The 23,752-nt window shown below is 41.8% G+C and overlaps 1 protein-coding gene across 4 annotated transcripts in view; it reads right to left on the reverse strand.

The window, feature by feature from the left end:
* The window catches only part of ARRB1 (arrestin beta 1), a 1,358,416-nt gene that overhangs the window by 312,541 nt on the left and 1,022,123 nt on the right, over positions 1-23,752 (reverse strand). For all 4 annotated transcript variants that reach the window (XM_069640206.1, XM_069640203.1, XM_069640204.1 and 1 more), the window contains one exon: positions 18,791-18,858. In XM_069640206.1, the coding sequence (XP_069496307.1) occupies positions 18,791-18,858 (68 nt within the window). The remainder of the gene's footprint in view (positions 1-18,790; positions 18,859-23,752) is intronic.

Raw genomic sequence — 23,752 nt, forward strand, 5'->3', positions numbered from 1 at the left:
AAGATAAGGGTAAGATCAAATATAGCTTCCAGCATAATAAGAGCCCCTTTCTTTGTGAGGTGTACTCTCTGCAGCTCGGGTCCCATTGCATAACTGTGCATTGCCAGTCCAGAGGCATCCTTGGCACAGAGTGGGGTGCAGGCATGCTGAAAAACACCTCTGAAAGTTAGCCACAAACATCCTCAGGTCACTCCTTTAAAAATGTAGTTGACCAAAAATACTCATGGGTCCCGTAGGAGAGGAAGTGCTCTAGCAAACCTCCATGGGAGCCCCCTTACCGCCACTAGTCAATCCTTCTCACCGACCCCCTTAAATAATCCACTCTTTGGGAGATTGCCCTGCTTCACCATTCACGCTGCCCTTACCTACTATTATATATTGCTTTCTATTTCTATCAGAGATGGGACCACAGTAAAAGGAAATGAACAACAGCATGTCTGCTGTGCGGGTGACGCCACCTGAATTTGCAATAGAAGCCTTTTTTTGGATTTCTAATATGATATGATATGATGTTTTATTTATATCGCGCTCATACACAAGTGTTTCAGCGGGACAGCTTGTACTGAAAATAGAAACAGAGTTTGTATATGTTCAGGGTTAGAGGCTCCCTCGCACAGGAAATAGAAAACATCATTTTTCTTTTTTAAACACGAGGAAAGTCTGCCCGCTCTAAAAATACAAGCGCACTCATATATATTTTCAGGCCCACTTGGCCTTTGTGTTTCTATTTCCGGCGTGCTTGCACTGGAAATAGATGTTTTGTCTGTTTCCAGTGTGAGGCTTATCATGGTCCATTGCCGTGCAGGTACCTGATTGGCCTAGGCTGGGCGATGGAATATGCTTTCCGGCCCTTTGAGGGCTTAGACAGGGTCTGCAACCTTTGGCTCTCCAGATGTTTATCACTAAAAATCCCATCAGCATAATGAATGGGGAGAAAATGTGGAAGTTATAGTCCAAAACATCTGGAGAGCTAGGATCCTAACAGGGTTTTCAGGATATCCCTTATTAATATTCATGAGGAAAAATGTGGATGCATTTAAAATCATTGTATGCAAATTCATCTTATAAATATTAATGAAGGGTCTCCTGAAAACCCGACATGGATCAAGCTCTTGAGGCCTGGAGTTGGACAACCCAGCATTAGAGAATGGGTCTGTTTTGTGTGAGCCTTATACAGTTGGCAGCAATTGCTGGATAAATGTGACAACTTTATGGACCTCCCACTATACACATTTGCAATAGTTCAGGTTTTCCTGAACTCTAGACTGGTGTTATGCCTACTTCCAGTGCCTTTTTCAGGGCTCCTGTGAATATAAGCTTTGCAGCAGAGGAGACAATTTATGAATTTCCCTGGGGTTTCCACTGTCCAGATTTTAGGGTATTTAAATTGAAAGGGCATTAACATTGTTAGACATTGCTTTTCCTGGAGGGTGCCAGGGCCCCAGGGCATCCATGTGCCAGGTGCCCCTGTTTGGCTGTGAGCCAGTTTGGGCAAAGCAACACACTCTCATTGTATTCAGCGTCTTTAAAAGGGACGCAGGGAAATACAGCAGTAAAACATCCTCACCTGCATCACAGTGAGAGGCCTAGTCATTTTAACAATGTGACTTTCCTTTTCATGGACGAGAGCAATATATTTCAGAAGGAGCACACACCTCAGCTCCCAGTGGAGGTCACAATAAGGTGCAGAAAAGTGAAGATCGCCCATGCTTAATTTCTTACAAAAACCTTGCACTGGTGCTAGTGCAAAAAACATTTGTCCCATGATTTTTTGATCCAAGGCAAAAGACTAGGACAATGACAATCATTGCCCAGTTGCAGAAATACATTTAAAGGATGTGCTTTTTGCACTAGGACAAATGTTACCCTCACGATAACTGCACTTTCACAGTGCAGGGTTTCTGTAATACTCTCACAGACTTCCATCGCTAGGAGGAATCTCATAGATTTTTGTAAAATTGTAAGTGCTCAAGTAAATGGATTCTGCCCTGAAGTCACATATGCTGTCTCACTTTCCAATAGTGTTCTGTGTTCAACAATCTGGTGGGTTTCAACCAAGTGGGCCTACTGGGCATTGGGTTTATAATTGAACGTACCAACATCCATATTTAAGACCCCACATGTACACTTTAGGCTGAGCCTCATCAATTGGCATTCCAACAGTGGTTCGACTACACAGCACCTAACATACAAGTGTGCACAGCTGGATATGGGAACCTGCAGAAACAAAGTAGCAGTTTCACGAGTAGTTTTCCTTTCAAGGGTGTAATTGACTAGAAGGAAACCCTTTCACCTCGCCTAGTTGTCTATTGACAGAGCCCAGCTTATTAGTCTGGTAGGTTGACAGAACGTATAGTGTGCAATTGCAAGCAATCTGCTAAAGTTAATTTATGTTTTTATTTATTTTTTATTTGGTTGGTCGATAAAATCAACCCTTTCAAATGATAAAACAATTAAATATTAACATAATTTCAGATATAAATGTTATACATTATAAAACAATGTATGATTATTTATTTTTTTACATCTTTTGCATTCCGGTTACCAATCTCAATTAAATAATTCAAAATCAATAATGAGGCAGTATAGTTATCGTGTAAAATTCACAACACCCAAATTACTATCACAACATTGACCTCGAACAACTTCCAGAGCATTCTCAGACATTTGCATTATGAGAAAACCACCACTAGTCAGTGGTTGAAGTGAGCGGGAGCGGTCGGGAGCGGTGCTCCTCTACTTTTTAAAATTACGTTTTACAGCTCCTATACTTTTATTCTAAAAAGAAACCGTTCCGGAATGGTTTTGTTTTAACATAAAAGTGTAGGAAGACGTTGCAGCTTGCACTTTCAGTGCACTGCACTGTACGTTCCCTTAAACAGCAGGTGCAAGTGTTTGGGCGTTTGAATTGTGTGTGGGCGGGGGCGTGGTGATGGGGTTTGTGGGGAGTGGGTGCAGGCCCAGCAGGGAACATAGTTCCACTACTTCTTTTCGTACACTTCGACCACTGTCACTAGTCTATGTGTTCTAACTCTCTGATTGTGTAAGATCTGAGTCCAAAAAAAAGGACTATTGCGACTCTAATCGCTAATTTTGTGCTAGTGAAGATGAGCTGCCATATTGGATCGGAGTCTAGCGGACAATGTATGACAATTCAATCTTTGAAGAACCTTTGCCGTTTCTGATTCAGCATTGGGGCACTCCACTATGATATGCTGAAGAGTTGCTTTTTCTAGGATGTTTGTACAGAATCGACAATAGTTCTTTTTTATTTTTATTTCTTTTTTTTTATGCAGCAACATTATTTTTATTCGGTCCAAAATTAGTACACAAAGAAAACACCCGTTTTGCTGTTTATATTTATTTGGCAAAGCAGCACTGTATGCACTGTTCAACAGCAGCTACATAGCTTACACAGGCATGTGTATGAGAAGACCGAACAAATTTTGAACAGCAAAGTTAATTTCATCTTTAGCAGCCCTGGGGCAACTCTTTTAGAAGTGCCCCAGTTGATTTGTTCACCTACCAAGTATGAACTAGTTTTTGGTTGCCAAATCTCCAACAAAGGTGGCACTAGTCTGCAGATTAAAGGGGACATACATGACTGCTTCAGGAAGGTGCCCTCAAAGGAATTCCTACAGACATGTCTAGAACCAAAGTTCTTCTACATGTTGTATTGACCTTCTTTTAAATAAAAACAGGAATCCCTTTGAATGTAAAAACAAAAAAAAATCAATTATCAATTGTGTATTCTCAAGGTATTTTGGTTATGCATTGCTAAATTAATCTGATGTCATTTAATAATTCAACTGGTTTCCCATTGACCCATGCATCTTCAGAGTCTTGGTCTACAGCTGTCTTGGGCTGCGTTTCACCCAAAATAATTGTTGGGTCGTGCGAGAGAAGATCCATTTGTTTTCCCATGGGGGCGCTTGACACCTTTCCAGGAGGACCAGTGCTTCGAAGAAACCCTTGCAAGTACAATGGAGAAGTCACAACGGAAGGTAAATCTTGGACCCTGTTTCATGTAAGCCAGACGGGGTGAATGGGGGAGTTGAGGTGGGCCGGGTGAGAAGTTACAAGCAAGAGAGAGGTTCCACCATCTTGGATTTTCCAAGGTCACACACACACACACACACATCTTGAGCCCCCTCCCTGCCTCCTGCAGACCAGGCACTCTAGGAGTTACATGAAAGGTCAACATCACTTGTTACAACAGCTATGATTGGTCCCTTACAGAAGGCTTGAAAAGGACCCATTTGCTGTGACGAAATGACTGTCTGAGGCAGTGACACACCTACATTACTGGGGTAGAGTCTACCCAAAGTCCTTAGCTATTGAGGTGAAGATAACGTTTTCCAAGGAAGGACATGGCATTCCCCCAGGCCCTCAGTGGAATATTTGGAGAGAGCTGCTGATGAACAGGACCTGCCTACTGTAAGTGGCAGCCATACAAGAGCTCTTTTGCAACCTCTAGGCTTGGAAGGGCAGAAGAAGGATGCACCTTTTCTCAGAGATCCTGGACAAGACCTCACAGCACATCACAGACCTGCTGTTGGAACATGCTTGCCTGCTTCTGGGCCACTTGTACCCACGACTCTGCCCGCTGTAGTGACACACTCTACAACTGTTCCTGGTGACCTTCTGGACTTGGAAGGGCAGAACAGGGACTCACCTGGAAGGGCAGAACAGGGACTCACCTTTTCTTTGTGACCCTGGACAGAACCTCATAGACCCGTGGAGGAAAACGAGGGTGACTTTGCCTGTCTCTGCAATTTCTAATTACTTTGAGTGCTATCGAGCTATGCTGACCCTAAAATTGCTTGCCAGCCCCAAGCTTCTTCAGGCCAAATGGCATTGCCAGTTGTTGAATTGCACCATGTTGCTGAATTCCGACAGGCTAGCTCCACCAAAAGCCCCACTGATTGCTGTGGAGCACTGGAAATAATATAATAAGGTATCTACAGTGTTCCACGTGCTGGAGAGACAATTAATATCTCCACTCCTTTCCTGTTTAAAACACATACTAAAACCTGAACTTTGGCGCATAAGCCTGTCTTCATACTCAGATTGCCCCTTTCAAACCGAACCTGGGCATATTCTGCGTATTTCGTTACAGGTTTGGCTGTAAGTGTTTTTATTAGTTTTTTTCTGACATTTTGGTGTGATTAAAGTTTTTTGTTTTTATAACACCATGTTTGGAAATGTCTTTTATTTCGGTACCACAGTACTATTGATGTTTGTGATGCTTCGCTGCTGGCTCAGACCCCTTTCGAAGAGTATAGCCTGCCCCCAGCCCTAAGAGGAAATGTATTATTTATTTAATTAATTAATTTATTTATTTATGTATTTATTAAAAATTCGAATAAACCGCGCCACATGCCCGAAGGCCGTAGAGCACGAAATGGACATATACCATTTGCGCTGTGTCTGTTTCACCTTTATGACTGATCTAGCTGCTATTTTAGTAGAAGTCTGGGATTGATAGGAGTTTAGAAATCTCTACCCCTCCCTGTAATTGTGCAGAACAATTCATTCTGTCACAAAATGTGCCCCACAAGTTCCAGTTTCTTGCTGAAACACTCTCCCTACTCTTTCACAATACATATTCTATGATATACTCTAACAGGGTTAGGCCAGATCCCCAGCCTGATGGAAGTACATGCATATAATACATAGTAGCCACTTACCCATGTCCATACGTTATACATTTGAATAGAGGAACTTGATTTTCGAGACAAACATAAACTACTCCTCATTAGAGACTTGCAAGATAAGCAGGACAGAGCGCGGCATGGCATGGAGGATAATACCAGCATTCTAAATCAGGCCACATCTAAGCAATAATCGTAAGAGTAGATGCAGATGGCCTTACTTCTAAGTAGTGTTGATAGATATTCATAGAGTCAGTGTTTATTTTATTTAAACAGGTTGTGTTGCATGATTGTGTGTGCTTAAAAGATTGCTGATATGCATATCTCGCTCAATAGCTTGCAATATGATTGAAGCCGTGCATCAGGGTGAGAACCACTTGGCAAATTGTTGTTATCACCTCTTTAACATTCAGAAAGCCAGACCCGTTCTTTCTTTCTATGCCTCTAAGCTTCTTGTATCTCCGCTTATCTTCTTTTGTCTTTCCTATTGCTCCACCCTTCTCCTTGGACTCCCTGGGCCTCATTACGACCCAGGCGCTCCCGTAATGAAGGGTGCCGGTACGGGACTGGCACCATTCATTATGGGAAGCCCTATTATGAGGTCCCTTGCGGGACCCGGTAAGGACGCCTGGTAAAACCAGGAGTCCTTAGCGGGTCCCACAAGGAGACCAGTGAGCTAATAATGGGCACGTTATTAACGGCCCCACTATTAGTTCCCTCCCCATTCCCATTGAGCCTTATGGGGGCTGAGGGAATGAGGATGGGTTTTTTCAATGAGGAATTACTGGTTCCTCCAAGGTTGGAATGACCCGGTAATTCCTCCTTGAAGGAACACGCTACTGGAACCCCTTATGGAGGCAGCCATGCCGTTGCTAAGGGCATGGCTGCCTCCATACTCGCAATGAGGCCCCCTATCTCTTATCTATTCCCACTGCGTTGCAATTATAATTCTTCTATTTGTCCACTTTGTTGTCTCTCCTCGTTACTCTCTAATTCCATCTCTTGCTTCTCTCTGTTGGCTTCCTATCCATTCTTTCCTGCTTTATAACTTATTCTGTTTAGTCTTCAGATCACTTCACAACTTGGCCCTGCCCCTATTTTTCTGTGGTTGTAGCTTTTTATTCTTCAGCTGACAATTTACGTTCTGGGCCTCCGTTTCTTTTAAACAACCCTTGCCCTCTCTGTGCATCCTCCCATTTCTTTTCTTCTTCTCTGCTGTCTCCATTTCACTGGAATGCTTTTCCTCTTTCTCTTTAGTCTTGTTCATCCTACTGTATAATTCATGCATGTTTGAAGGATTATCTTCTAAATCTTTAATTCTATCCATCATTTTCATTTTGATTTGTATCGTTATATTACCTTTTGTACAGCGCTTTGGCAGAAAGCACTATAAAAATCAAAATAAATACAAATATGAACAAATACAGAGCAGATGTAGAGACCGTCAGCCTAGACATCAGTATACATTGTTGGGAAGAAGATGAATACAGCATCTATGGTTTCTGCCCCTCCCCCGGCCCAATACTGCACAGGTGAGAAACGTTACTCATTGAGGCAACCGTGCCAGCCTTATCCCAAGCTGGTACAGCACGACATAGTGGCAATTTAAGGTGAAGATGGCAAAAGCAGTCAAACTTACGCTGTTACTGTAACAAGCGCATGCATTAGACATGAAGCACATATGCACTCCACTTTAAGAACACATACAATAGGTAATAAATGCATTTATACATGAAGAATATTAACATGGCATCCAAAAGACATGAAGAAAATGAACATAACCAATGTATAAATTGAATGCAACATGCACGACACGTGAATATGGCAACCTAACATAGAAAAACAAGTGTAATTGGGCAGCCATCTTCTTAAAAATAAAAGTCACAGCATATTTTCAAATAAACAAAGGCCTCAAGACTTCAAAAGAACTCAAAATGCTGAATCCACAGAAATATTGATCCGTGCAGAGCTCAGACAGTAATTAGTGCCAAGATTAGAATGGAATAGGGAGGATAGGCACGGTGGAACGAAGGCACAAGATAGTAGATTACAAGACAGAAGCAGGATACTGCCAGATTAATTAAAGGTTTATAAAAGCACATCCAGTCTTTGTAAAGCCAGGTGATCTAAAATAACAAGTCGAAAGGCTCCATGAAGAATAACTCAAAAGTGTCCCTGGTGGTAACAGAAAACACGACACACACAGTAACATTAGTTCAAATCTCAATAAATAGGAGGTAAATCCATTTCATACACGGTCTAGCAGAACGTGACCCATAATTGGAAAACACTGTCTGTTCATTAGAAGCCGCAAACATAGGACACCTACAAGTACACCCTACACGTACATACAGACACGAGACGTCATACAAGACCAAGTACAAATAGATTGCCCTGGCCCACATCCCAGGAATAAGGAATGGTAACTTCATTAATTAAACAAAGGACAGTCTATGATCCTCTGTCCCCCTACTACCTGCCTGGCTCTATCCTGATGGCCTGTAAAGTGTACAAGGTGGGTTAGCAAGGAACTGACCTATCAGATCACAAGTGTAGGGCCATCCATAAAGTAGCATGCCAACCAATACTTGGTGTAGGGATGATGTATTTTTACCTTTATCAAAATAGAGGTGGTTTTAGGTGGAGCCATCAGATAGTTGTAGCCCAATAGAATGCTTAAAATCTACAGAGTCTATATGTAGTCAATCCCACTAACCTTTCCCCATTCCCCATAGGTTTTGTAAGCTGCTATTAAGTTATGTCGTCATTGATGATGAATTTGCAGTATTTAACTAATTGTTTATAATTTGAATGTCGAGATTGATGAGATTTTAATGCTTGTATAATGTGCCTGCTTTATGTGAATGATAATAAAGCTGGGGTTTGCCACACACTTAGTCTACTTCTTCATTCGAGTCAGGTTTGGACTGACTCCAGATCCTCTCAGCATGTTTGGGACTTTCAAGGGACCATCTCATTTTACCAACCTCACTCCTTTCAGAGCTGGCATTGCTCACAGAGCTGTCACACCAAATTGCTGTTGCTGAATAATGGTGTATCCTTAGCAATCCACATGCCACAACCAGGAATGTCATATATTTGAAGATTTACCTGCCACAAGATGGACTAATTCATACAATTAGATCAGAGGTGTAGATAATTAAAAAGCTACCTCCACCTGCGGAGACATAGCTGGGGCTATAATTGTCAAGATACTATTAATGTAAAAAACCACACGTGTGCACTCCATTTTTTGCATGGAACATGTATGAAAGGTATGTCTGATTATTAGGCATCCCGTTCTGAAACAGAATTGTCCACGCCATTTAATTTTAATACAAAATTGAAACAATCCATAGTTTTCACACCTTAGCCAGATGGCAATCTGTCACAGTTTGTGTAACATCATGTTATGTCATTTATCAAAAAGATTCAATAAACTCAATCAAATTCACTATTTACCCTATATTTATGACCTCCTATGGGCCAAATAATCCCGCCTATTGGCAGATGTTTATTGGATCGACGTTTCAGATTTCATTCATTCCAAAATAGAGATAGGGCAGTGAAATGAAGGATTAAAGGACAGAAATCAATTCAAACTATGAGATCATCACATCAGATCATGCAATTGTTTTAAATTTCCCTTGACAAGCAGTGTAGGGAAGACTATCATTCAACAGGCTTTATCATGAGGTCCAGGTGTGGTTGACTGTACTGAAGAGGGAACACCGTTCCAAAGTGTAGGAGGAAGTCAGGAAAACAATCTACAATAAGGGGCACATGGATGATGGCTAGGCCAGAACATTGAGTCTAAGAAGATGCCTACACTTTAATGAGGTCCGAGTTATAATGGCCAGAGAGAACAAAGAAATGTAAACTGGACATGGAGAGAGGGGGGTAGTTATCAAAGTTCCATTATATAGGGGGTAATATGTGACAAGAGGACATAACTCAGTTAGTAATGAGATAGAAAATATTGATGAGAGCATAAGCAATCCAGAAAAGCTATTAAGCAGAGGTTGAATCACCCTTTCTGGGGTTGCTTTGTCTCTTAGTTCTTCCCACCTGTAGATTTTCCCCTGGACCTTGGACTAACCTGGTCGGCCTGAACAATATCCTTGTGTCTGCTGGAAACTTCAAGCCACCTCAATATCTCTCTTCCTCCATCCTGCAACTTCCTTCAGTCGTGCCTTCTTTCCTCCCTGTCTCCTTGATATTCCTTTTCTAACCCCCACGCTCTTTTCCACATATCATCCACTCTCTTCCTGCCTCCTTGAAAGTGTCCCTCCAACCCCCATGTCTCTTTTCTATTCACCAGCTTCTACATTTAGCTCTCCTCTCACAAGCTCTCCAGTCTCTATGTCTAAACACCTTCTTCCAGCTCCTTCTCAGACTCTCTACACTGCAAGACTGAGCTTGCTAGCTTTTACTATCCGGTCTCTCCTCCCCTTGGGATGCAACCTGTGTACTGTACTGTAGGCATATTTGTCCTGGGATTCAGCTATGTGCTGGTGGTCTTGTATGTTGAAATTGGGTTGGCCAGAGGTTGAATTACAGCCTGTGAGCATTTTAGATATCAGAAAGGCTGTGTACATGAGTGTAAGTGAAGTCTCAATTCTAGCAGAATGTTTAGCAAGCTGTGTAAGCTGCTGATTGTATTGAAAATTGTTTGCTGTAAACACAATGGCAATTTTGTAACCACTGCTGCCAGAATGGGAGAACAGTAGGTATTTGTTTGTTCACTGACTCATGAGATCACTGAACGTATGTTTTACTCAATGTAATATGTTCAGTGAATGCAACTTTGTATGCTTAGGCCTCCTGCAATCTGAGGTGGCTTTCATACTGCTGGAGGATTCCTTCGGCAACGGTGATAAGGATGACATCTTTAATTTATTGTGTTCTGCAACTGTGCCAAAGGAAACAAAGTATCACGCCACTTGCAGGTGAATTCACTAGGCTGTAAATTGAAAGGGGGAAAATGTCTACATTAGGAGTTTTGCACTGGCTACGCAGTTGGAATGGGTAAATCTTATGATGTGGGGTCTCTATGAGGAATTAAAACATCTCCTTTCTCTGTTGTGGTCATGGGTGTCTGTGTGGGAGGTAGGATTGTGAATGCTGCTGAGACTACCCCATGTCTTAGTGTGAAGACTGAGTTGATATAGTCTGGAGATTCAGCATCCTCTATCATGGCGTGGCCCCTGCCATTTTGAGCACTCCATTATCAGTCCACAAGGCTAGGCAGAGGACTTTGTCACACATTGGTGATCTGGAATGTACTTGATTGCATTTTAGCCTACAGAATCAATTGTATATTTTATGGCGTTTTTGCCAAATTTGGCCATTGAAATGATGCTATAATATGCGCCATGTTACCCATTGTAACCCTTTATATGAAATTGTTCTTGGGGCATAACACTCACAAACACCACTTTGTTGCGTCTAACTCCCTTACTATGCTTGGTGCTCAAGCCAGGCTAAGGGAAATGTTATCAACCCTCAAATGGAAAAAAGGACCAGCAGCAAGATATAGTGAGCCTAATAAAGCAACAGTTGGTGTATGGTAAATTATCTAGGATGCCATACAGGGGCTTTTGGTAGCTTTGCCCTTTATGAAAACTTGGAATGTCCCTGCCAAAATCCAATTAGAAGGACTAGTAGTATCCTAAATGCTTCTTTTTACAACCATCCCACAACATTTCTTTTCTTTCGCTTCACATTTTGCATTGTATTGTACTTATTGAACATTTGGGTTGCCATTTTGAAGTGAAATGACCAACATAGGAAGCAATGAAAACGTCAGTGGCAGTCCCTGCATAGGGTTCCTTTGCAAAAGATGGTGAATATCTCAGTAAACCATTGATGATGAGGTGATATAGTTAGACATAGACTGGGGATAACTACTAGGGAACCATGTAAATACCTTCATATGCAGAATTAGTTATACATGCATATGTATAAAACATACTGGTTGGTCCTAACAGGGCATATAAGTGGAACTTAAGTCTAGTTTTGAACCTTTACACTTAAGGGCTGGATTTGGTGTCTGGGTAGAAAGTAGAGGAAAGTCAAAAGCAGGAGATGGAGCACACTGGATGGGGGTCAGAGCATGAAGAGAATCACAGAGTTTATGAGGGAGAGTACTATAAATAAAATGTTTATATAAGGCAGAGAATCACAAACTTTCCCCCCCATATTTGTTAACCCTGATGACACCTGTAGGAAAAAATGCAATGAAATAATTGACGAAGAACGGGGGTGTCACCTTTGTTTTAAAATGGTGTTCGGTATTTTTTTTTAATGCTGGCCAAGGATGTAATAAAAGAAAAATGCTTCAAAACAGAAGTACATTGAGCTAGCTGTTCCTGGGTAACATACGCCATTCTAGCATATGTTAAAGGTCAATATCGGTTGGTAATTCATAGGGTCACTTCTGTCCACGTTCTTAAATATCGAAATTACCACTGATCACTTCCAGGAAGGGGGCGTATGTCCCTGTGACTTGTTAATGGTCATTGAAAGGGCTAAACATATAGGACACGTTCTTCTTTTTATTTTGAAAGTCTTCTTTGCATGGAATGAGAGGTATGCACGGTATAAGAACACTATCTGAATTTAATCCATCAATTACACAGGCCTCTATCATGTGTCTTTGCAGATGTGCAATTGTCAACCACGTTCCATTGAAAAGTCTCTGTGATGGCATAAGATTGCGTAGTAGCATAATTACAGCACCTACTTTCACTTTTTGCTCATTATGGGGTATTTGCCCTACAGCGTTTCACTCTTTAGAGACTGAAACATTGATCCGGTAATTAAGTGTTCATTGACACTGGAACCACTGTGCCCTGTACGGAGAGAAGTGGGGGTGGACAGAAGTAACTTGAAATTATTCCGAATGTTTGCTATAGTGGAAGGTGAAGGTTACCACGTAGAACCGTGCTAATTCTGTTTGTTAAAATTATAGCTGTTGTTGAAGGGCAAATAAAGAAATACTGAACAACATTTTCATAGGAACACATCACACATTGGCAGTCACAAGATCATTATGAGCACTTTGGTATTCTCATTGGGAATTCAACATGCTGTATTCCCCGTTACTGAAACACAGAATACTGAGGGATGTGCACAGATTGAAGGTTTTCCACATTTAGGATAGTTAAACCATAATGTACAGCATTTCATAAATACATCATGCAGCGTTTCTTTAGTACCCAAGGTCATTCTGGGTGACTTCCCCACCACTGCGCGTTAGGGGACTGCCCTTCATTTCTTGATTTATTATTTTAAATAAAACAAAATATTCAGATTAAAACAGACTGTTTCTTGTCTCTGATTGTGTTTTGGGATTGATGAACTGGGGGTATTAGATTAGGGATATTTAAGCAATAACCCATGAGCTATAGGGGACAATAACAGTCAGATAATGTCCAAGACCCGAGTTAAAAGCACAAGCAAAGCGAGGGCCCTAATGTGAGCCTCAGTGCCATTACCTGGCCAGCATTGCCCAACTACCTAGGGTTCATAATCATTAGCAGCCTGACATAATTTCCTTGGTGGTAATAGCTTTTCTTTAAATTGAGACATGGCCGGTTGACGTTGCTCAGCTTAAGAGAATACAAAACAAATTGGCCTCCATGGATGAAGGGAGAATAGAACTACACCAAGTCCATTAACCCTTTGCATGATGGCTATTGCCGCAATGGGGAGGCCAGGACAGCAGGTGATGCAGAGACCAGGGGGACAGGTGAGGTAGCTGCAGGCCAATGGCTCCTGAGAGAGGACAGAGCAGGGATCTGGTGGGGCCAAGGGAAAAAGGAATGAGGAGATCAAGGGGGCATGGGATTAGTAAAGGCTTTCACTCGGAAAGGAAATATGACAACCTCCCACTGCTCAAGGGGCTAGGAAAGAAAGTGATACCATCAGGTAAAGCCTGCTTTCCAAGCTCCCTGATTGGCTTGAAGGTGCCATGATGTGACCTCCAAATTTCTAATTTAACATGTTTAAAGAACCCAGGGTAAAGATATTCAATAGATAAATCTTATTACAAGTGATAAGTTGTGTTCCAAATATATTTTCATCTGAGCAATAGAAATGACTTGTTGAAATACATGAAAAGCGCTACTACACAGAGGTTTTTAGTTTGGATAGCAAAGTGCATATATCTTTTAAAATGTCACACAATCATGAGATCACAAAATAAAAAAGGGAGAGGAATCAGATTGTTAACCTTAGTTTGCCTAATACGTTAAATTCGGTCAGAATCCTTCTGTATGTGTGCAAATTTACTTGGAAAAATGAAGTTGGCCATTTAAATTGACATTATTTCTTCTTTAGAAATGAAGAGGAGACATTAGCCCCTATTTGTACTCCAATTTAAAGAATAGAAAAACTCAGTTTATTAATTTTTAGGTAAATTATGGTTCTTAGAGTTCAAGAATGTTTATCAATCCTGGTATATCTGCAAGGTATGTTGTACACCACCCCCACAAACCCAGATACTATTTGGTCCTGTAAAACTGAAGTGATTCAGATAATGATGTGACAATATGGTTTAGGTTAGATGGTGTTGTCTTCTCTGTCCCCTTTCTGGCTCAGCTAGGAAATTCTTTTGGGTGCAGTTCTCCTCCCCATCTGTAAATGCAGCTATCAGTTTGTTCAACCAAATTGGGTGCATGTCATAGGCAGTAAGAACATCCAACCTGTATCAATGTTGTTTAGACTTTGAGTTTTGATTAGCTAGATTTACCACCCACCACACCATCATTTGACACTACATGTCAGATTATGTGGTCTGTATGACAGGTTCCCTTCCTTTTCTCACACACAACATGTTGTGTCATAAGAGGAATGTGCCAGCTACAAGCACTCCCACCCCCAAGAGTGAGAAACCAATATTAAACTGGAACATTCATTTTTTTTAAATACATCTCTGCAGGCACATGTGATACTGGTGAAAATACCATTCAAATTTCTGAGGTTACCCTGAATACAGAAGTAATATATATGTCTCGCCACTTCATGATGATTGAGTTACTATCATAAGCAAATTATGAGCACATCCTTAATTTGAATATATAATGTGTACGTTCTTATGATTAATGTTATTTTGCTGAATCCAGATCTTTATTTGGTTTTTCTCTGAAAGAGGTGCTTACAGAAAACGACCATTGATAATATATTTAAACTTTTCATTTTGTCGGTTCCACAATTTAAAGCAAATGTTATTATACTTTAGCTGAATTGCATCTGTGTTTCGGTTGACCATTATCAGTATAAAGCATATGTTGATTATGAAAAAGACATTCTTTTGAACAAAGCATGATATCTTCTTCAGAACCAACACCTAATGTATTCCAAGGTCATGGGTTTATGGTCCTCATGAAGTCATATGCATCTTTGAAAATGCATTTATTGGTCAACCAGGTACTGTGGTGGGTCAGAAGATGGAGTGGAACACATTGAGGACATGTTACCTTTCTTTAATGAAAATATACATCAAAGGCCTATTGTACCCTACCATTAAATGGAATGCCACTAAAGGTGCTTGTCTGTCGTCAGGATGTCAGCGTTAAAATTTGTCCTCAGTGCCAAACCTAACTATTCCTTACATTACCGCTAATGTGAATATCTCAAATAGGCCAAGAGAATGTCTTGCTTCTCCTGGTTATCTCTCTCCTTGCCTTCTTCCCAGCAGCTTTCCCTTAAGGCTGTATCTTCTCTTGTGTGGTTATTGATACACAAATGTCTTTGTTTAGAATAAAGGATTCTTTTAAGTTATGTTCCCTGATAGTCTTTTGACATTTCCTTCATGAGCTCATGTAGCTCTTCCCAGATACTGGTGTGCATTGCATTCTCTTTAATGCCTGCTTTATGACCATTTTCTTTTAAATAGTTTCTCACACTCCGGTCTTTACTTGTATGTCTCTTATTTTCTTAAGGGTTCACAACCCCTGGGTTTTGTATGACCTTCTCCAACTTATGAGTCCCCCTCTCCTGGGATCTTGGTATTGGATTGTCTCTTTTATGATTCAGTTTCCTTGGCAGTCTGATCTCACAATACTTGTTACACTTAGTTGCGATAGTCTCTCTCCTCTATTTGAGCCTCAGTACCTGGGGCTTCTCCCTTCCTCCCAGGGTATTTGCTTGATCTTTTTATCTGTTTCCCAAACATAGTTCTTCTTCATGCTCTATATTGATTTCTGATTACTCCAATTCTGTTCACTTAATGTTTGACTTACATACGTGTGACTTTGATAGTTTTCTCTCCTCCCAATACTTGGCCCCGGCGGCCTCCCTCCTCTACTGTTCTCCCTGGTACCTTTCAAGACACAGGGGAAACTCGCAGGGCTTGCTGCACACTCGGGTGTTCAGCTTCTAGGTTGCTCTTCTCTGTGTCTGCTTTGCCAGTGTATCGTTCTTGAGTCCTCTGACTTTAAATGTTGTCTATGGATGTGGCCTGAAGATCGCTCATAGGACTTCCCTTTCTGGTGGTCTTGGTGTCGTTCCTTGGGCATCTCGCCCATCACAACAGAGTTGTGATCATTCCACCACGGTTTTTCCCTTTGCAGGATTTGTCAGGTCTCCAGTGTCTCACTCTGGCATTCCTCACCTTTCCAAAAGTCGCAGGCTCTGCAACTTCATTCTGCCCCACCTCTCCAAGGTGTAATCATGAAAGGGGGCTTCCCCTGTCTACCATGCTCTCTCTCCTTACAAGAGCTACTCGCCACAGTTATATACATGTCTCTTTTTAAAGCGACATCTCCTTTTCGTTGGTATGGCTGTTTTGTTCCCACATTGCCTGAAGACAAACATAAGGATAACAGTCTGTTCTTCATCTCAGGCAGTCCTACATATGCATATATGGTATTGGGTCTAGGGAATTCCTCATCGGAATGAGAGGCCTTATCAGCTAAGGGGGAGTTTTTCCAACTGAGGTCCCTATTGCCCATACCCCTAGGGAATTTCTTGCGGAGCGGACTGAACTCCATAGCCTCAAAGGAGGTGGCTCCCCCTTAGGGAGATGGGACAAACACCCTAGTTTGCTCACAGTACACATTAGTCAATTCAATGGCTGTGTTTGAAATTAGCAACACAAAAACAAGAACATGTTTTGGTTGGAAGTTCCAACGTAATGCATTATTTAATGGTATGTTTACACTTTGTAAAACAGAGCCTACAGTCTTAGGTTCAAAATACTGATCTGCATTTCTTAAGAAGAGCCTACAGTCTTAGGTTCAAAATGCTGATCTGCATTTCTTTCATACAGAAATGTAAATGGTCTGTTAAAGGGGTTTGGAGATTGTGTTGTTCCTGAGAGTTTAACAAAGGGTTCTTTTTTAATGAACATATAGTTGTAGGTGAATTCGAGTTCACAGCATGAAAGTTCACAGAATGTCAGTAATAGATATTGTATCTCCCAGATAGCAAGAAAGTGCCAAGGACCAGTATGCTTGTCCTTTTTGCATAGTCTTGCATAATAGCCAAGTAGTTAAGTGGTTAAATTTGAAAATATGTGTTTCTATAATTATGCTCTAATTGATAATGTATATTCCAATTTGTAAATAAATGTGCATTTTTCCCTTTTCCTAATGGAACACTACCATTAAATGTTCACAGTTAATTATTTTGTCTTTAAAATTGGTGCAAATATACCAAAGCATATTTCAAATATATTATTCTTTTAATAAAGCTTACTCCACCATAGTCATAATGGGCCCCACAGTGGTAATGGACAAAGTTATGCAAAAGCCGGTATCTACAGACAGGATTGGCTGTTTCAGAAAGGGAAACTCTGTGGGCAATGTTGCCAAGAACAGTTAAGGGTGTCCACTACTCCCTGGGTAAGTTACCCCTTCATGTGTTCATACATAATGGGCCTCATTACGACCCAGGCGGGAAACCATGGTGCTAATAGCACCATGGTCCATGCCGGTAACTTACCGACTCCGCCATGGAGAAACGGGGAATTACCACCTCATTACAAGGTTAGCGGGGCAGTAATTACGCCTTCCTCCATGGCCCTTCCCCATTCCCATTTTTGCCCCATAGGGCTCAATGGGAATGGGGGAAGGCGCTAAGTACGGTACCGCAAATTGCAGTACCGTACTTAGCACCAAGGTCCCTTTGCGGGTCCCTACTTTAACGGCTGGTGTAGACCAGCCGTTAAGGTTGTGTCCCGCAAAGGGACCTCGTAATCAGGCGGTAATGGGTTAACGGCCCTGCAGCCTTTTACGGCGCCATTAACCCATTAGCGCCAGATTCGTAATGAGGCCCAATGACTGGACATAGCATTCACAATAAACTCATCCAAAGCACACACAATGTATGCATGCAGAAGCTTCAGATTTGTCTTGGCATTAGTTGTCAAAAGCTTTGGGAATTAACCACTCTGAATATTTGATTACATAATCATTCTGACCACCCTGCGCCCCTTCTCACTTCTGCTCTTTCGAACTGCTTGCCCCTTACCACTGCAACCGCCGTACCCTCTTCATCCGCTCTACTTCTTCCTTCCCTAACTTTCGTACCTCTCTAAAATCTTATCTCTTCCATTTACCTCCTTAAAACCCTTTCCGTCCTCTTACTTCTACTAGTACTCCTACCCACACCTCCTACTCCCTTTCCTTCTTCTCTTCCACCTCTCTCTCTCCTTTCACTCTACTCCCTCCTACCCCACTTCCTGCACTTTTCTAATCCTCATCTCTTCCTTCCTTCTCCCTTACTTCCTCTGCCTCCTCTCTTACCTCTGCTCTCACCTTTGCGCATAACTCCTACCTCTTCTCGCACCTTGGCCCCTCCCTACTCTTCCTCCCCTTCCATAATGTAAATTGTTGTGTACGGTTTTCTGGTTTAATTCAATTGTTATGTAATGCTTGGTGTATCTTGTTTGTTCCTTTTGTAAAGCGTTTTGGATTAAAACGCTATATAAATTCAATAAAATACAAACACAAATACAAACCAAATTGCAATAAATCAATAAATGATGCATTTATAGCTTGGTTAAGAAGATATAAGCAGAAAATACACTGGTGAGTCATAACAGTACCTCAAATCCTATGCTCAACTCGTATGCTCAAGTGCAGTACCAGAAGTCCTTATGTATTGCTAGTACATGTTTCCTCTCTTACCTTTTGTGAATCTTTTCTTCTAGGTTTTCTGCACAGAAAGCTTTCACTTCATAGTCAACACCACAAGCCTGGAAGAACAGTGGAAACAAAAAATGTTATGTCATTTAGTAGTAGTTGTAGTGTAGAAATAAATGAAGATAGAAGTACAACTACTAGTAATTGCAAAACATATAATGATTTGTTTAAATGCCACACAAATAATCACAAAAGTTTGAGTCTGATACATTTTATTGGACTCATTGAAAATAATATGCTGAGATGGAATGATCACAAGGTTTTAGAAATCACAAAGGTCTTCTTCATCAGAAGGCTGAAAGCAGGACTGTGGGGAGTGTGAGTTGTACACCCAAACCTGGTATTACAGCTTTGCAATGCTGTGATCATCTGATCTAGAAGATATACACCTACAAAATAGAACTATAAGCTTGGAGAACGGAGCGGAAAGGCCTGGATTATGAATGAACAATGTTTATGTTTCATTTTTTATGTTTGTGTTACTTCACCATCTTACATCAACAAACTAATTGCTAGCAGCTCTACGAGTATTGGCCACATTTACTCCCTAAGAATAGGCTAAGACTCCCAAAAAATAGAAAACAGACATGTAGAACTTTGTGCCCCTGCTTTCAACCACACAGCTCAATGGAGTAGTGCACATAGCACCACAGGAAGGAACTGGTATTATTACCGCTTGTTCAGAAGAAGTAAACATGCATCTTTTAATGTGTATGAATAATTAGGTGCTAAGCAATAATGATCCCATAACTATTTCTGTTTTCCAGTTAAAACATTTTTATTCACATACAAAATTCTCCCATTGGGAATTGGACTTACATTTTTATTCCCTAAAAAACATGTCACTCCCAACTTTAAAAAAAGGGAGTCAAATTGTCCCACTTCGAAATCTTATCTGGATCACTGATTACTAGGCTTGAACAGGTAGAGACTGACACACCGAAGATGGGACCCTGATTCCATCTCTCTCCTGCTCTTTGCTGATGATGCAATGTTGATTTCCAAAACACCTGCTGGTCTAAAGACACTTGTGGATGTTTTCCATGAAGGATGCATTGATTGCGGCCTCACTATTAACATCCAGAAAATTAAAGCTATGGTTGACTGCCCCTGTTAAAAAAGAAACAGACAGAATTGAGTGTGATGCTAGGGGGACAGGAAATGGACCAGATACATACTTTTGATTACGTAGAGATTAGATCCTCAGCAAAAGGTACCTGATCTGCTCAAGTAGAGAAAGCATTCACAACCCTAGATAGAACGAGCAATGCAACTCTGAAATTGACACACTCTTTCGGCAGTGGGGCCTTATTGCCAGGACTTGAACTGTACAATATGCAAGCAAAGGCCAGTCTAAGCGTCAGATATTTGGGGGATCAGCAAATGTGACAGACACATTTCTGAAAGACATAACATCATTACCAAAGAGTATCGCGAATATGGCCCGGCATATTGAATTAGCCCAGCCAAGTATAGCTGATACACTGGTCGGTTGACCAACACTATACTGGGTATGACTTTGGGCTACTCTTGAGTTGTTTAAATACAGGGAAACCCTAGTTGATAATTTTGTTGTAAACTGGCGGGAGAAACATCCAGTGGTGTAAACATGTAAGGGAAGAATTGAGCACCCTCAAACTAGACCATCTTTGGATGAACTGTGTAACTATCAATCCTAAGACTAAGACACTGATCCAAGAAGAATACTCGACCAGGTTGAATCGAAAAATGCTTAGGGCCTCATTACACGGATGGCGGTAAGGGTTTACCGGTACCGGTAAGGGTACCAGTGCCGGTAAACCTTTACCGCCTTTCTACGAGGTCCCTTTGTGGGACCCTACCTTAAAGGCTGGTTTTACCAGCCGTTAAGGACGGGACCCGCAAAGGGACCTTGGAGGTAATTACGGTACCGCAATTTATCGCTGTAATATTGTCGCTGTAAACCTGTTTTATGGAAAGAAGGCTACTTGGACAACATAAATATATCTTTGATAAGATCAGTGTAAATGAGACATCGATTTAGCTCGTTACCTTTGAAGTTGCTACTACTTAAATGACATGCGAGTCTGAGAAATGCCCTGTTTGCATAGCTGTAACGGAAAATATTGTGCAGTTCTAGTTTCTTTGTCCTTATTACATTGCATGTAGAAAAAAAGGTATCTAAAACCAGTTTTGTTGAAACACAATGTCAGACAGCTACATGAGCTGTTGATTTTGTCAAAACACACAGTTGATGATCTGGTTGTATTTGCATTTTCTAGCTATATCCATCAGGTTTGGCTACTTAAAAAAAAGTTTGGCCCACATGAATTAATCTGACCGTGTTTTTTAGGTGATGATCTGATTTACAACTGCACATTGAACTTTGTAGTACTGCTGCGTATTGCTTTTATGTGAAACTTTGTTGTAGTCATTGGGCATGTTTTTACATTTTACTAGACTTGTATGTTTGTTTATTTACCTTTCCACGTGCCATGCTTCGGGTAACTTCGGGGAAAATGGATTGATGAGTTTAGCTGTTATTTGAGTTGGACAGTCCTGATGCTGCTGTCACACACTGATTAGTGTGCTCCCACTTTGAACGATTAAAAAACTCAGTTACTTTGCTGACATTGTATTTTAATGTTATGTTTTGTTCTTTGTTTTCAGTGCTTTGTCTTGGTGTAACCATGTATATATGGTACAACGTTCATTAATTGCCAAGGTTTTTTTTGCGGTATTTTTTGCCGCTCTTTTTCGGCCGAAAAAAAAACGAATTGAAAAATAGGGGGGGGTGCTTGTTAGGGAGAATTCTCTGTTAAGGCTAATTTCCCAAACCTAGTGAGTCACCCAGCAGCTTTGCTGGATTTTTGGGGTTTATTTTTTTCTCCTGCTAAGAGTGAGACTCTTTTTCTCCCACTCTTAGGGCCTCATTACAAGGATGGCGGAGAACTACCGGCACCGCCTTGGCGGAAAGGGGAATTACCGCCCCATTCCAAGGTTGGCGGGGCGGTAATTCCCCCTTCCACCATTGCCCTTCCCCATTCCCATTTTTGCCCAATAGGGCTCAATGGGAATGGGGAAGGCGCTAATTACGGTACCGCAAATTGCGGTAACGTAATTAGCTCCCTGGGTCCCTTTGCGGGTTGGTTTTTAACGCCTGCAAAAAGCAGGCGTTAAATCCCCCAACCCGCAAAGGGACCTCGTATTAAGGCGGTAAGGATTTACCGGTACCGGTATTTTACCGGTACCGGTAAATCCTTACCACCATCCGTGTAATGAGGCCCTTAGACATGATTTGAGATATCCTTTGACTTTGTAATGTGTTTTATGGACTATGGGGTATTTTACTCCATAGGGTTTCATATGGTTTTTGGTAAGTGTGTTACACAGCACCCTCAGTGCAGTAACACAGGGGTGTCATAGTGACCCCCAAACATAGACTCCATACCCTGGGACTGACTACTGTCTCCCAGGGCATGTAAAGTCGCAATTGACTTTACTAGTCTTAAATTGGGAACAGAACCAGTACAAACCATCATATTGTGGAAGTACTGGTAGGGGTAATTAGATTGCCCCTGGGTCTGTTTTTCAAGGGGGCACTGTGCAGTCCCCCCTCGTCGAGTTTCTGGGTGGTGGCAGTGGTTACCACGCGAAATATTCCACCAGAATATTTTCTATGGGATTTTCCCATTCATTTTAAACGCACCACTTTTTTGGTGCAATGTTAAAGATACCGCCGGGTTATTTAATATTTATTCCCCGGTTGGGTCTTTTTGCCAGGACTCGGTTTTAAAATGGCTTTTGTGTTCGCCTCTGTAACTCCAACCCAAGTCGAGCCCTTTGTTCCACTTTTTGGCGTGCTTCTCCACAGAAGCCTCCAAAAGTGGTGCCACTCTGTCTGGGTCTACAAGATGTGTGGGAGGGGGGTTTAGGCACCCTGGACTGAGTTGCCTCGGCAACTCAAGTCGCACTCTTGTGTGAGTGGCCCAGTGGTGAGCCGACCGGCTCACCACATAGCATGTTTGAGTGACAGCTAGGACTGATGAATGGCGGTTTTCTGCATAAAAGCAGGGCTTTGGGGACTGGAACTTCAGACGTCACCACAGGACCAAAGAATCCGAAGAGGGAGAAGCTGAGCTGACCTGCAACGACGACACCACAGGTGGAGCCCTGCTGATCCAACTCACCACTTCTTCAACGACAGAGGAGATCTTCATCCCGAAGTGTCTTCTTCCTTTGACTGGTGGGGATAACCAGTTTGCCCGCCTTTTGGCCTTCCCGGATCATCTCGTGGCCGTCTTGCTGTGCCAAGCACCCCGGCAACCGGGATACCACGTTTCACCACTACCGCAAATAAAAGGGTAGTACCTTTTAACTGGAGAACTCCGTAGCTGGTTTCTTCCCTGGCAGTGCAACGACCTTCAGTTTTCCTCCACGTCGAGATCTTCTCTTCCTCTGGACGATGCTGCGACTTGCACCCGCTGCCAGGAACAACTGCCAACGCTGGTGGATTGTCTCCACTTTTAAGGTACTGTGTCTGCCTGGCTTCCCTCGCAACGGTCTGTGTGGGGTGTCTCTTAAATCCTCAATTTACCACTTGTTGGATTTGTTGGATTGGTTGAGTTTGTTTGAGTATAATCATGGGCTCCAGCACATTACAGGAAATGAGTTACTTTCCTGGTTGTTCTCTAGACTCCCCCCTGTTTCAACTGATGTGGTAATGGAGTTGGGGGAGGAGTATAGAAAGGATTATGAATGTGTGAAGCTAGCTTTAATAGCTAGATTTGGGAAGACCCCTTCCCAGTACCTTAAGTGGTTTAGGACCCTCAAAAAGAATGATGGTACCCCTTGGGCTACCTGGGTGAGTGAAAGTTTGAAATACTTAGAGGGATGGATTAAGGGTTACAACGTGAACACTTATGAGGGAATGAGAAATCTTGTTATGTTGGAGTCAATTTATGATGC

Source organism: Ambystoma mexicanum, chromosome 7q (genome assembly GCF_040938575.1).
Source record: "Ambystoma mexicanum isolate Mex_15411 chromosome 7q, UKY_AmexF1_1, whole genome shotgun sequence".
Lineage (NCBI taxonomy): Eukaryota > Metazoa > Chordata > Amphibia > Caudata > Ambystomatidae > Ambystoma > Ambystoma mexicanum.